This window comes from Poecilia reticulata, linkage group LG20 (genome assembly GCF_000633615.1).
Source record: "Poecilia reticulata strain Guanapo linkage group LG20, Guppy_female_1.0+MT, whole genome shotgun sequence".
Classification (NCBI taxonomy): domain Eukaryota; kingdom Metazoa; phylum Chordata; class Actinopteri; order Cyprinodontiformes; family Poeciliidae; genus Poecilia; species Poecilia reticulata.
Genome location: NC_024350.1, coordinates 19,584,861 through 19,599,814, shown reverse-complemented (window position 1 = coordinate 19,599,814; position 14,954 = coordinate 19,584,861). Strand labels below are relative to the sequence as shown.

The following is a 14,954-nucleotide window of genomic DNA, read 5'->3' as shown; positions in this document are numbered from 1 at the left end:
CGTTTCACAAAAGTCTATTGTATGTAATCATGCATATTATTCTTTTATATCATCAATTCAACCAAAACTAAGTTTTTCAGTGCTCCTAACATACATGTAATATATATTTTAATGGATAAGATAGATTGTTTTAATATTCTTTCTCCAAACATACTTCATACTTATGGTGAACAGAAGGTAAAAAAGAGTTAGCTACAAAATGAATAAGAGTCAAAAGGCTCAACAGTTGATTTGCATTTGCATGGCACTCAGCAACTTCATTTAAATACGAAAACCTCTGCTAGGCACAAGGGGAGGGGGGTGATAGGGGAACACAGACACACAGCGTTTTTGACCATTTTTGGCAGTGTTCGACTCTGACTAAAACCTCTTGCCAAAAGCCCTCAATCTCCATGCGCACGGCAGAACCAGATGTCAATAGCTGTCAAAAATCCCATTTTTCGTCCTGTGATATAGGAGCTTTTTTTAAGTAAATAATTCCTTAACGTTGATTGAAAAGTACTAGTTCCACTGGCAAAATATTTCACTTATAACATGGGAAAAATGTTTTGTTATAAATAAAATAATTTTCTAGTGGTACTAGTTTTGTTTTCATCAATATTAAGGAATTATTGATTTAAAATGAGCTGATATTTCTTGCTGGAAAGTTACTTGTAAGATAGCTTTGTCTTATTTAAAGTGAACTAAGATATTTACACTAGAAACTAGATAAAAGTACTTGGTAAGATTTTGTGGTTTTGCAGTGCATTTTGCTGGATGTTTATACGCGTTGAAATGCATCACTATGTCTTAAAGGACACGTGCATGAACAGACCATGAGTGGATATTTTGAATTATTTCCCGAGAGACACCGAGTCTACTCGGTAGGGAGTGAAGCTGCAGTCAGCTGACTCCAGTTTACAGCAAACAAACATCCAGCAACGCACGCCGTTGTGCAGAACGTGCGATAAACGCCGGGAGAGACGGGAAGATGGAAATGCCTGGGGATGCAGAAAGCCCTGAGGAAGATGCCTGCAGGTGAGCGAGACGACAACAGAGGAAACGTAGCGACTCTACGGGAGAGAAGAGGTTTATGGGGAACAGAGGCAGGAAGACATCACGGTGCATCTTTAGCACAATTAATCAGGTCACCAGAATCACACATTTTTATTTTGTTTTAGCACATTTGGCTCTTAACTGGATTTTGCTTTCTGGTTCTGGATGCAGACTAATAAGGCAACTGATTCACAAAATTAGGAGGAAACCGAATTTTTTTAAAGGTTGTTTATCTTCTCCTTTAAAATCAACTGAAATAAATTCAAAAATATTTTTATTTAACCCAAACCAGGACACATCCTTAAAAAGTCTTAAATATATTCTTCTAAACAAAAGCCTTAAAATGTCTTAAATTCAAAAAAGTAAGTTGGAAATTTAATATGTTTATTACAAGTCTTAAATCTTGTCTTGACCTAAGTATTTAATTTTCTATGTATTTTGTTTTTCTGTCACATTCAGACATTTTTATTGCGTTCTGACTTGAGACAGCTGAGGCTTCCGCTAATTAGCTGCTAACATGCTGTTAACAGCTAGCTTGCTAGCTTTTTGCATCTGCTATTTGGCCGGATAAAATTTGTACATTTCCAAAGGGATTTATGTCTTAATTTCCATCACTAATGGTCTTAAAACATTTTAAATTTGAGTTTGTGAAACCTGCTTTTTGATTCAAATGTGGATTTTTAAAATTGAAAATATTTGAAGAATATTTTTCAAAATATTCATTTAAATAATTATTTTTTAAATAAATAAAATAATTTACTTTAAATAAGTATATTTTTGAATTATTTTTTTAGAAATATATTTTTTTAATTTTTAAATCATTTTTTTATTTATTTTTAAAAATAAATAATTTTGAAATTTGTAAACTGTAATCAGCCTCGGTTTAACGGTCTAATTTCTCACCTCTGTTTCTGTAACATTGTTTCTTATCACTAAAAAAAACCCAAAATCTTACCAAGAAGTATTTTTGGTTTAGTTTCTAGTGTAAATATCTTTGTACACTTAAGATAAGATGAAATTAGCTTACAAATGACTTTTCAGCAAGATATATTTACTTGTTTAAGTAAATAAATCCTTAATATTGATATTTTTAAAAAGTGCTTGTTCCACTTATTGATTATTTTATGGATAATAAAGCATTTTTCCTGTTATTTGTGAAATATTAAGTACTTTTTCCTCAATATTAAGGAATTATTGACTTTAATCCAGTGTCTATTGTTGCTAAAAGTTACTTAGTTTTGTCTTATTTTATGTTTTTTAAGATATCTGCAATAGAAGCTAAACCAAAAGTATTTGGTAATATTTTGAGTTTTTGCAGTGTACTCGGTTATTTTTCTTTTTCTGACCCTTTCTTTCTCTCTTTTCCCGCTTACCTAACCTGCGGACTGCAGTTTTCCAGGGATATCACTGCTCTGGTAAGACGGGAAAATCTGCCAAGCTAACACCTCCCCCCCTTCCTCCACCTCTTGCTGGAAGTGGAATCAGTAAAAATCCCCCAGTGTTTTCCGCCAGTATCTGTGTTTCTGGTTGAAGCTTTGTTGGTCACTATTGGCTTTTCTTTCGCTGTGATGACATTATCCTTCAGGAGACCACAAACATTCCCTCCCTGTACTTTCCACAATCAGGAAAATTGGTTTGTGTTTAACTGGAGGAGTTAGGATCCAGAGGGAGCTGTAACCTGACACCACAGGTAGAGCCGGCGCTGTTGATTAAAGTCCAGTTACTCTCTCTACCTTTCATTTTATCATCAGCGTCTGCACTGAAGGGATGAGGAAATATGTCAGTGTCGGATACAAACAGGAGGTTTTTCTTTTTTTTTTAACCCCCTCAGAGGATTTTATTTATGAGGTTTAGTTCAGGTTAAATCAAAGATGCTAACAGAAGTAGCGCTGGCTGGGAAAAGCAAAAAAAGGAAACTCAGATGGGCTCGATTCTTGTGCTTCAGGCCGGGCTCTCCGGTACAGAAGGTGGGTATATCCGCAGGAAATCTCAGTTTTTTCCGTTTAACCCCATCATTTTGGGTGAATAACGTTAAAACTATTAGCTGCTTTTCTGCCTTCATTCAGCTGTTAGTCAAGCATTGATCATCCTCCTCCTCTGATAATCTCATCAGCTCTCACAGAGACCGCAGAGGAGGTATTTTTAGAAACGAGCGGAATCTGTGAGGGCAGAGAGGAACATGGAGATGGAGAAAGCAGGGAATTTATCCAGGAATTTAAAGAAGAGCGGCGTTGGCTTCAGATTAACTCCAGATTATTTTCTACAGGATTGTTTGAACCTTGTTCACATTTTCAATGTTTTCTCTCTTTATTTTATTGGGATTTTGTGTTACAGTTGTGCATATTTGGTAAGAGGAAGTGAAACGGATTAAGATGTTTTCACAAGATGTAAAAAATCTGAAAGGTGCGGCGTGCATTTATATTTAACCCCATTTAGTAAATACTTTTTAAAACCACTTTCCAGTTGCTTTAGACAGTTGTAGTAAAACTCCATCAGCTTTCCGCATCTACTTGCCCAGAATCTCAATTTAGCGTTTAGTTGTGGACTTTAAATAGGCCATTTCATTATGTGAACACATGTTGTATGGCTGTCTGCGCGCTTCAAAAACTCAAAATCTTACAAAGTATTTTTGGTCTAGTTTCTGGTGCAAATACCTTAGTACACTTTAATTAAACTAACTTACAAGTAACATTTTAGCAAGTTACAGGAGCTTGTTTTAAGTAGATAATTCCTTAATATGGATTTTTTTTAAAAGTACTAGTTCCACTGGCAGATTATGTCACTTAAAATACAATATTTTTTCCATGTAGATAAAATAATCTGCCAGTGGAACTAGTTCTTTTTTAAAATTAATATTAAGAAATAACCGAGTCAAAGCTCATTATCTTGTTGAAAGTTAGTTTTGTCTAATTTCAAGTGTACTAAGATATTTGCAACAAAAACTTGACAAAATTACTTGGAACAATTTTGTGTTTTTGCATTGTCCTTGGTGGTTGTGCAGGAGACTCCACTTTTGCTTTTCAAAGATGTACGGTTGTATAATTGCGCATGTGTTTGCAGTTAGTGTGAGTGTAAACATTTATTTGGATTTAAAGTGATAAGATGTCATAAAACGTTTTTATTCTGATAGGAGATTAAAATCTCCTTTCAGAATTGTCATGTGCAAAATTATTATGTAAGAATAATTACATAATAATTATTCTTACATAAGAAGAATAATTCTTATGTAAGAATTATTTTGCGCAAAAAGAATAATTTTTGCGCAAAATTATTCTTACATAATAATTTTGCGCAAAAAATGTATCGAAAAAGTTTTGTATAGACCACAAACGCATCCTAAGCTGCTCAGAGAAGCATAATAGGTCACCTTTAATGGTTGTAAGAGGAAAAGCAAAAAATGCACACCACACTTTTCAGATTAACTGCTTCCTTTCTTCACAGGTTTAGGCTGCTTTGCCTCTTTGTACTCTGAAGTTTTTTCTTCTGAAGTGAGAAAATGTGAAAACGTTCAGAGGATTCAGATGTATTTGCTTGAGGGCTCTGTAAATGTTGTCGTATAATCTCTTGCAGGCCTATTCACAGGATGCATACCTCAAAGGAAATGAGGCGTACAGCGGAAATGCCCAGAACATCCCGGAACCGCCTCCCATATGCTATCCTCGGATCGAGCTGAAGGCGGCGGCCATGGCGCAGCCGTCCGACCCGGGACCCGCCAGACGACCGGCACCCACGGACATCAGCAGCCGGCCCGAGGTCCCGTCCGTCAGCAACGACGGCACCAGGACTCCAGCCGATCTGGTGGACCGGGGGTCCTGGCTGGTTCGGGCCGGACCCAGCCACCGAACTGAGGAGAACCGGTACCGCTCCCCAGCAGACCGACCCAGGCCCCTCACCACAGGATGTCTGCCATATCCAGAGACGTTCTCGCCGTTGGTGCGAGCGCCGCTTGCCGCCACGTCGACAGACACGTTCTCCACCACCACCTCCCCTACCGCCAACCACTGCTCCCCGTCGCCGCCGGCGCCGACCACCTCACCCCACCAAAACATCGACTGGCGGACCTACACCACCTACAAGGACTACATCAACGCCAAGCGGCTGCACACGTACGGCTGCCGCACCATCCAGGAACGCCTGGACAGCCTGCGAGCTGCTGCCAACTCCGCCTACGCCCCGAAGGCCGCCACCACCTCCCAGGTCCGACGGAGGAGCGCCTCCAACGAGCGCGGGGCGGACTCGACCGCACCGCTACCGCTCCGCAGCGCCTCCCAGGAGCGGCTGGGTGGCCAGCCAGACAGGACGTCCCGCCACTGGCCTCGGAGCGCCTCTCAGGACGCTCTGCCGTTCTCCGGCGACGCCCGGGTCGCCAAACCCCGAGCCAGGTCCTGCGACCACATCAGCCACAAAATGGAGGACAAACAGGAAACAAGCAGGCGGAGTTTAGCTCCTCCAAAGTCGGAGCAGCGGCTGTCGAACTCGCCTGATGTTACGAAAGGTACAACAGATTCTGCACTAGCGGTCAGAGCGGACGGCCTCATAATGAGGCCTTCGCGCCTGCCCGTCAAAAACTCCCTCTGCGACCTTTCCCCCACCTCGTCCGCCATTAAAACCACAGAGCCTCTCCGAGACCAAAGAGCCAACGCCATGGGGAACCACCTGGGCTTCTCCCCTCTGAACCTGCAGCTCCGTGGCCGAGCCGACAGCCTGAAGACGGAGAACCGGTCCGAATTAGGATTAGCTGCCCGGTCGTCATCCTGCTCCGGCGCCGCCTCCAGGCTGCCCACACTCAGGCCGATGAAGAGCGAAGTCCTCACGATATCCTCAACCGCCACTGTCGCCCAAAAACCTGTCGTCAAGGAGACGCCAGAGCGGACTAACGGCGGTCTCTCAGAGGGCGTCGAAGGACCCGATGCCACGGTCGTCGTCCTACGAAGGGACAAGACCGCTGGAGGCGCCCGCGCTCGGCCTCCGTCCTACGTCGACAGGCAGCGAGAAGTGAAGTCGCCACCGCTGGTGAAGGCGGGATCAGCGGATGCGGCGATGTGCTGGGCGTCCAACGAGACGCTGCTCAGGAGGCTGGGAGACACCAGGCACAAATCCGGTTCCAGCAACCTGAACGACTCGCTGGACTCCATCCCCTTCATAGGTGAGGCAGCAGCTGATCTGTCCGACTCCAAACATGCACTTCCTGTTAGAGATGCTCATCTGTCAGCGCCGAGCCAATCGATTCAGATCGATACGACTCATCAGAAACCAGTTCTTCTGATTGGATGTTCAGGGGCAAGGTGTCCATCCATCCATCCTTTTTCCATCCATCCATCCATCCATTACTGTCATCTATCCATTCACCATCCATCCATCGGTTTGTTTGTCCGTCCATCCATCCATCCATCCATCCATCCATCCATCCATCCATCCCTTCATCCATCCATCCATTCATCTTTTTACCATCCATCATTCATCCTTTTACCATCCATCAATCCATTGATTTGTTTGTCCATCCATTCATCCTTTTACCATCTATCCATCCATCCAGCCACTAATCCTTTTACCATCCTTCCATCCATTCATTCTTATACCATCCATCCATTCATCCTTCTACCATCCATCCATCCATCCATCCATCCATCCATCCATCCATCCATCCATCCATCCATCCATCCATCCATCCATCCATCCATCCATCCATCCGCTGTTTTCATGTCATGAGTTCGTCTTCAGTCAGAGGCCTGTTCAGATTTGTTGCTACACTGACTGCTACAGCAGATCCATCACCATCCATAGGGACTTTTTGAAAACTCAGATACGAGTTGTAATAAGTTATTTTTCTTTTGGAATAAAATAAAGTGTTTTTTAAATTGAATTAAATTAAACTGATAGAAAACGTCACTAAATTTTGGAGAAAATTTTAAATTTACCTTCCAGTAAGTGATCATCGTGTGACGACTGTTTTACATATTTCCTTAGAAATTTGTTTAAATTTAGATAAGAAAACTGGAGACATTCTTTTGTCTCCCGTCTAGATTTGCTTATCAAAGTGGAGAAATTAAAAAAACTTCCCTGCTAGAAAAACAAAAAGTCTTCTTATAAAGTCAGAGTTGCTGCCAAACACAACAAATTATCATCCAGGCTCGTTATTGGCTCCAGTTTGTGGTGTTTTCCTGGTTTTGGTTTCATATTTACTCTACAGCCATGGGAACCAAGAAATCAGCCAAAAAAAAAAAAAATTTTCTCAGAATACTTACTGGTCTGTTTTGCTCCTTAATTTGGCGTAAAGTTATTGATATTTGATCTCTGCGATCACCCGGCCTCTCCGACCCAGATATGATTCATTCCTGACATATTTGTCCTCTGTGGTTATTTCCTCCTTCGCTCTTCGGGCGTGCCATCCTGCTGACGGCTCCTATCGGCCTTTATGACACTGGATGATTTAACGCCGACTGGCTGCTCATGTAAAAGTGAAGCCGTCTGGCAGCTTATCGGGCAGAAACGTCACGCTGACTGCTTCATCTCTGTCTGCTTCGTTTTGTTTTTGCCGTGCTGGCTCTTATCGCTGCAATTTATTGCCGCCTGTTAATGTTTTTATTCAAGTTGAGGCGTCAGGTGAGGTGAGAGTTGAGCCTTGTGCTGGTATTTAAACTCCTGGATTGCAGAAAGTCTGCAGAGGAACAAATGAGACTTTAATAAAAATATAAATCTTTATTCTTCCGCAGTGAGAACATAAACTTTCTTTTTCCAGTCAGGTCAGTTACAAGTTTATTATCGAATCCAACACAGGAGAAATGTTCAAATAGTTTGAGAAAAATAATCTAGACAAAAACACTGAGGGGGGAAAAGCAGAAAACGGCTGTTTTAAATAAACTCCAGATCAACATGAGTTCAGATATCATGCCGATTTTTTTCCGGCTTCACAGCCCGGCTGTGAAGTTTTGCTTCCTGCTCCGGAAAAAATCGGTTGATCCTCAATTGACATGTCACCATTTTTAAAGCAGGTGAATCACGAGTAAACTTGAGCTTGACACATAGCGTCATCCTTTTAAGCGGTCTTCAACATTTGAACGGTTTCCGATGCTTTTTTCCCGAGCAGGAAGCAAAGCTTCAGCCTCGCTGCTCATAGAACTTCTCCATGAAGAAAAACGACGGCTGGACAAAACAGCTCTTCCAAGAAAATTCACTGTGGTTAGACAAAACCTTCCACATCAACGCCGCTTGGCACACTGATTGAGAAGGCGTGGTGGAACAAATAACTAGCGGCAGAATCATGTACTGCAAAAACTGCGTGTGCAGCAGCGTCATTATGAAAACTTTTGGGTTCCCCCTCGTATGTGTTAAATTTGACAAGTCATTTAGAGTGATTTTGTTTCATTTTTGTAAGTTTTTAAAGTCGTAATTTTTTATAGGATTGTCAATGGTAAATGATTAAATGGTTAAATTAACAAATACTTAGTTATTCTTTAGTAATTACTTATATATATAATTTACTACATATTTGTATTGTTGCTACTTTTTAAAGCTTGTAGTCTGGTTCCCCAATGCTGAATGTTATTGTTAAATTAATCATCATATTTACCATTTTGCTAGTTTTTAAAGCTTTTATTTTTAGTACAATCCCTAATTGTTATTAAATATTAATATTAAATTTATTTATTTATTTATTTTAGATTTGACAGGTTTTTATTTTTTTTACATTGCCTTTTAATATTTTTATATACCATTTTTAACTTATTTTTAGCAAGTAATTTTTTTAATTACATTTTTTAAAACGTTTGTTTTTATCTTTGATTCAGCGGATTATTTTAGATTTTGAGGGTCGTTGAGTTCAGGAGAAAATAGTTGAAATGGTAATTGAATCTTTGCGTGTTGTTTGTAGCTGTAAAATACTGGCTAAAGCTGTGTAATACATGCCTCAACAGCTGATTAATCGTGTTATTCATGTATAATTAAAGCAACACACATTTCATCTATAAATAACTCTGACTGGTGACACAAAGAAACAATGTTTTGTGCTGAGGTTTAGCATTCGCAGATGTTTTTGGCTCCAAGTCCAATAAAAACCCAAAGCAAAACATTAAAACTTGTAAATTCAGTTTCCATCCCAGATCCTGATTATGGATCAAAACCACTGACAAAACCAGAACATTCTTTAATCCTTCAGTCACATTTCCAGCCTCTGTTAACATTCCTCTGTCTGTTTGACTGCCTCATGATCTTTTTTCTACAAACCCGTGATTCTGGTTTTGATTTCTGATTTACGAGGGAAATTTGCCTCCTTTCTCTCAACCTCTGGGCCCTGATTTGTGCCCTCAGACGAACCGTCCAGCCCGAGCATCGACCAGGACAGCACGCACATTCCCGCGTCCGGGGTGATCTCAACTCCCCTCATCACCACCATCCCACCCAGCCCCACATCTTCCTCTCCTCTCATACGACGCCACCAGTCACACGATCAAGGTAATGTCAACAGATTCATTTAAATTAGGAAAGCAAAAATTCATCTACTAATGATTAATTATTGATCTATGGTTTATTAGATTAAAATTAGTTCCTTAACGGAACGGGAAAGAGGAACGGTCCTAACAGAGTCCGTCGTGGGATTCAAAATTCACTTCATGCGGTTCTGTTTTAAACTATAAACACTCGATAAGCTCCTTAAGTTTCACATTAATAGCGCTACATGACGGAACAACGTCAGCTTATTAACCAAAAATTACAAATTTGCTTCGAAGGCGAGGATGACGTGACGACAGAAAAGCGGTCGTGAGTTAATGAGCAATGTTTTAACATTCATACCACACCACAGACAGTAATTTTATATTTAAAAAAATCTCTATTTCACTGAGAATTTAGTGTTTCACATATTTTGCTCCGATTTTGTAATATTTCATAAAATCTCTTTAAGTTTAATAATGTAATCGAGACCACAAATCTGTTTATTCAGTCAGTATATAGTACGGCTGACAAAGCAATATTAGTTTTTATTTAAATTCAGTATATTATGAAGAATTTAAACCTTTATGTCAGACCATTAGCCCTCTTGATACAAAAGAAATTTTGGGTTTTTAAGAAAATGGCCCCAGTCGCTTGATAAGATTAATCAACTTTAAATAAACTCATTAATTGATAACTTGCGTCTTTAATTTAAATATCTTGTTTCAAATAAATTAATGTTTTATATATTTGTGTCCTTTTCTTTTATAGATTCTCTTCATCTCTCAGTTATCGGGTCAGACTCTGGTACCAAATCTGAGCGGTCCAAATCGTACGATGAAGGGATCGATAACTACCATGAGGAGAGCAGAGGGTGAGTTACAGCCACTGTCTGAGTGAAATTTAACCCCATTCCTACACTTGTAGGTTTATGATAGATTAATAAAAAGTTTTTTTTTCTTTGATTTAAATGTCTTAAGTCACAGAATCAACATGTGACTGAAGATAAACGTTGATCAAAGTGAAATTCACCATCCATTTGAAGTGATGTCCAGTTGTCTGGCTGTAAAATGAAAACAACTAATGTCTTGTTGTCATTTGTTGTGAATGTTCGGCTCTTAAATCTCCCAGCAGCAACAGTAACCAAGCCATTTTGGCCTCCTTAAATATAATCAAACTCTCTGGATTTTAGTGTTTGTTTGCTCAGGCTTCACTTGCACTCTAGAGAGACGTTGATGTTTGTCTGAACCACCAACACAGCTTCAACAAACAGAACTCCAAACCACTGACAATGCAGCATCTCTTTCAAGTCTCCTAAAATTTCATGTTTTGTCTCTTGCACTCAGGAGGTCTCTGCTTCCTGGACTGAAAGGTTTGAGGAAGGTAAGTTTTCCCGGCTGTCCTTACATGACCTACTTATCCGCATGTCTTCCTCTGTAGTTTATCAGTCTTTTAGTTCACACCCACAAGATTAATGTTCTCCTACTGGAATGTGAATATATTATGGAAAACACAGACAGCTATATAGTCAACACCAGGTAAATAATTTATAGGAAAGGTAATATTTTTTCTTTCATAAAAATGTTTGATAACTTGGCCAGATTTTGCATATGTTTGTTAGTATTTTATTTATTGAAAGTTTATTGTGGTTTTTTTTATGTCTCAGGCTGTAGACAGGTCATCAGAAGATTCTGGGTCCAGACGAGATTCCTCATCAGACGTCTTCTGCGACGCCACCAAGGAGGGTTTGCTACATCTGAAGCAGCTTCATGCAGATAAGGGAAAGGTGTGTATTCTCTCTGCATAATAAAAAACAGGCCCTGCTGTCCTTATGAAGTATTAAACTCACATGTCTAAAAATTAAGTCCTTATAGTGACTGAAATCCAGATTAACTAAAAGAATTACATGCTGTTAAATGTTAGGCAATAAAAAGTAAATTTTTAGTTTAAAAAAGGCATTGAATTATTTATTATTTGCATTTTAAATATCTGATATTGTCTAAAAATGACTTAAGTGGTTAAAGGAAAAAAACTCCAGAATCTGATTAATGGATCATCAGAATAGTTGACAGGTCATTAAAATAATTGTTAGTTGTATCTCTAATATATAATACATTTGTCATGATACAGGACTGAAATTCCAATCATAATGGTTCTTAAAAAATCGAAGGGAATGAAGTCTTTTTAAGAAATTAAAGTCCTAAAGCCTTTGTAAGTCCTTTAGATTTAAAGACTTTCAAGGTCCTAAAGTTTTTAAGTCTAAAGGCATTTAAGGCCTTAAAAAAGGTTTCTGCAGGTTTCACCAACTAAGATTAAAGACTTTTTAAGACCTCAAAAAGTCTTAATACTTTCAAGGTCCTAAAGTTTAAAGATTTTTAAGGTCTTTTGAGGTCTTAAAAATCTTTAATCTGAGTTGGTGAAACCTGCAGGAAACACACACCTTGACCTACTGTAGTTATGTTGACAGTAACGGCCGACTGTTTTGGGTACACTATGAAGTCGATGTTTTCTCTCTGCAGCGAGTCGGAGGAGGAAACCGGCAGTGGAAACAGATGTACGCCGTGTTGAGAGGCCACTACCTCTGCCTGTACAGAGACAAGAAGGAGGGCCAGGCTCACGCCAGCTGCCAGACCATAGAGGAGCCGCTGCAGATTAGCATCAAGGCCTGCCTGATCGACATCTCCTACAGCGACACGAAGCGCAAAAACGTCCTGAGGCTGACCACGTCAGACTGCGAGTACCTGTTCCAGGCGGAGGACCGGGAGGACATGCTGGCCTGGATCCGAGTCATACAGGAGAGCAGCAACCTGGATGAGGAGGTTCATCTTCATCTTTTGCTGAGATCATCATCGTTTGCATGTTTGGCCTTGAGTTGGTGCAGCTATCTTCATCTAAAAATGTTAAAGTGATGCAGTGAATGCATTTATGAAGGAACTGAATTCAGTCAATTAATTTTTAATTGAAGGTTTAGTTTTTGGAAAATCTGGATTTTTTTTTTTTTTATTTATTTTCCACCGACAAACTTTTTGGGTTTCCGAGTGACACACAAAAAATCTCCCAGCCTGGCCTTAATCTGTAAAACTCACAGAAGGGATTATTTTTAAAAAAATTTCCTGTCATTTGTAATTTCTTTTTTTAGAAAAGAAAGCACAAAAAACAAACTGATTCTGGTATAAAAAAATTGGACAATAATGATCAATTGCTAAAATAATTGTTAGTTGCAGCCCTAAACTGCTGCATCTTATTTTCTTCTTCTCTTTCTTTTAGAATGCAGCTTTCACCAGCCACGACCTCATCAGTCGGAGGATCAAGGAGTACAACACCTTGATGAGGTGAGGAGACAACAGACGTCTTCAGTGGTTAGAGCCTTTCGGTCTGATCAGAAATCTCAGTTTGTCATTAATTTGATGGTTTCCTCCAGCCCGACAGGCAGTAAGACCGAGCCGTCGCCCAGGGCGTCGCGCCAGTCGCTCAGCATCAGACAGACGCTTCTGGGAGGCAAAGGAGAGACCAAAGCAACGAGTCCGCACTCACCCAAACCAGAGCAGGAGAGGAAGGGCATCCACAAAGGTGGGAAACTTCCCCTTTAAGTCACAGTTTCCATTTAGCCAGACTAAAATAGCACCAGAGTTCAGTATGTGCTGATGCTACTCACTGTGTGCAGACGACACCAGCCCTCCCAAAGACAAGGGGACATGGAGGAAAGGCATCCCTGGGCTGATGAGGAAACCGTTTGAGAAGAAGCCGTCTCCTGGAGTCACATTTGGAGTCAGACTGGATGACTGTCCCCCAGCTCAGACCAACAAGGTGAGGCCAGTTTGTCGGGTCCAAACGCTCTTTAGAACACGCTCCAATAAATACTTCACTCTCCATCCTCAACAAGCTCCTTAAGTACTTAAAAAAACACCCAGCTGCTTTTTGCAGTAAGTTTGTGTTTTTTGGTGTTTGGAAAATGAGCCTTTGGAAAGTCAACAAATCAGTAGGCACTTCCCCGTTACCTAGCAACCCCAGGAGAGTTCCACTCGTCACCTAGCAACCAAAGCCAAGCTTCCGGAACGTTGGTCAGCTGGTTTATGGCTGCTGTGGTTGACTCACGATCCAGCTTCTGCTTTTCAAAGATGTGCGGTTGTATAACTGCACTTCTGTTTGTAGCCCTTTGGGGGGGCGTGGCCAACAGCAGCGTATTTGGATTTAAAGAAACAGAACGCCCTAAACAGGTCATTCTGAAAGGAGTTCACAATAGGCAGAACGGAGCAGAACAACATCTGATTATTTAACATTGATTTTGTGTAAAAAATATAATCAACATATTTTGTATCGGCCATAAACCGATCCCAGTCTGTTCAAGGAGGAATAATAGGATTTTCCTCCTTTCCAACCATCCATCCGTTCATCCATCCAACTAACTTTCCATCCATCTGTTTTTGGACCTGATTTGATATCAGAAAGTGAGAATGTAACACCTTATAAAATTAATGTAAGAATCTGGTTTCATATATAAAATGTGTTTGAATAAAATGAGTGTTGTGCTGTTCATTTGTTTATTAAGCATCAATAGGTGAGGTCATATCAGTTTTGTATGAGTTTTCCTCTCTGTCCTCCAGTTTGTGCCTCTGATCGTGGATGTTTGCTGTAAGCTGGTGGAGGAGAGAGGCCTGGAGTACACGGGCATCTACAGGGTCCCCGGGAATAATGCTGCCATCTCCAACATGCAGGAGGAGCTCAATAACAAGGGCATGGGCGACATCGATATCCAGGATGACGTAAGTGTCCTTCATCGATCTGAATCCTAGAACACCTGCAGGACTCCGTCCTCGTTAGGTTAGGGTAACACCTGCCACTTATTGACCTTCAGGATAAAGAAGTCAATATTTTGGATCGTTTCTCTTGCAGAAATGGAGGGACCTCAATGTGATCAGCAGCTTACTGAAGTCCTTCTTTCGAAAGCTTCCTGAGCCGCTGTTCACCAACGGTGAGCTGGTCCTGCGCCCCACCTGGTGGCCGAAGCAGTGAACTGCAGTTATAACACACTGTTCTCCTTGCAGACAGGTACGCAGATTTTATAGAAGCCAACAGGATAGAAGATCCAGTGGAGAGGCTGAAGGTGCTCAAGAGGCTGGTGAGCAAAACTCATGAAACTCACCTCAGATTACAAGAACAAGGTTTTCAAGGTTCTGTTTCAATGTAAAGTTTCAATGTAGAACTCTGGGCTGGGTGGTTCTGTCAGAACTGGCCAGAACCAGTCAAACTGGGTCAGGTTTCATCCAACTAACCATTCATCCATCCATCTATGTAACCATCCAACCATCCATCATCCATCCATCCATCTAACCATCCAACCATCCATCCTTTTTCCATTCATCCATCTTTCATCCATCATGCAACCGTCCATCCATCCGACCGACCGACCAACCAACCAACCGTCTAAACCATCCATCCATCCATCCATCCATCCATCCATCCATCCATCCATCCATCCATCCATCCATCCA

General features: G+C 40.7%; 1 protein-coding gene across 2 annotated transcripts in view; it reads left to right on the top strand.

Moving 5' to 3' along the window:
* The window catches only part of arhgap21a (Rho GTPase activating protein 21a), a 42,112-nt gene that overhangs the window by 15,941 nt on the left and 11,217 nt on the right, over positions 1–14,954 (top strand). The window contains exons 5-17 of one of the 2 annotated variants that reach the window (XM_017301889.1): positions 2,427–2,450; positions 4,606–6,181; positions 9,343–9,486; positions 10,234–10,336; positions 10,809–10,845; positions 11,129–11,248; positions 11,982–12,281; positions 12,730–12,794; positions 12,884–13,032; positions 13,127–13,269; positions 14,067–14,225; positions 14,356–14,434; positions 14,508–14,581. In XM_017301889.1, the coding sequence (XP_017157378.1) occupies positions 2,427–2,450; positions 4,606–6,181; positions 9,343–9,486; positions 10,234–10,336; positions 10,809–10,845; positions 11,129–11,248; positions 11,982–12,281; positions 12,730–12,794; positions 12,884–13,032; positions 13,127–13,269; positions 14,067–14,225; positions 14,356–14,434; positions 14,508–14,581 (2,973 nt within the window). The remainder of the gene's footprint in view (positions 1–2,426; positions 2,451–4,605; positions 6,182–9,342; positions 9,487–10,233; positions 10,337–10,808; positions 10,846–11,128; positions 11,249–11,981; positions 12,282–12,729; positions 12,795–12,883; positions 13,033–13,126; positions 13,270–14,066; positions 14,226–14,355; positions 14,435–14,507; positions 14,582–14,954) is intronic. The other variant, XM_008396485.2, reaches the window with a different exon arrangement.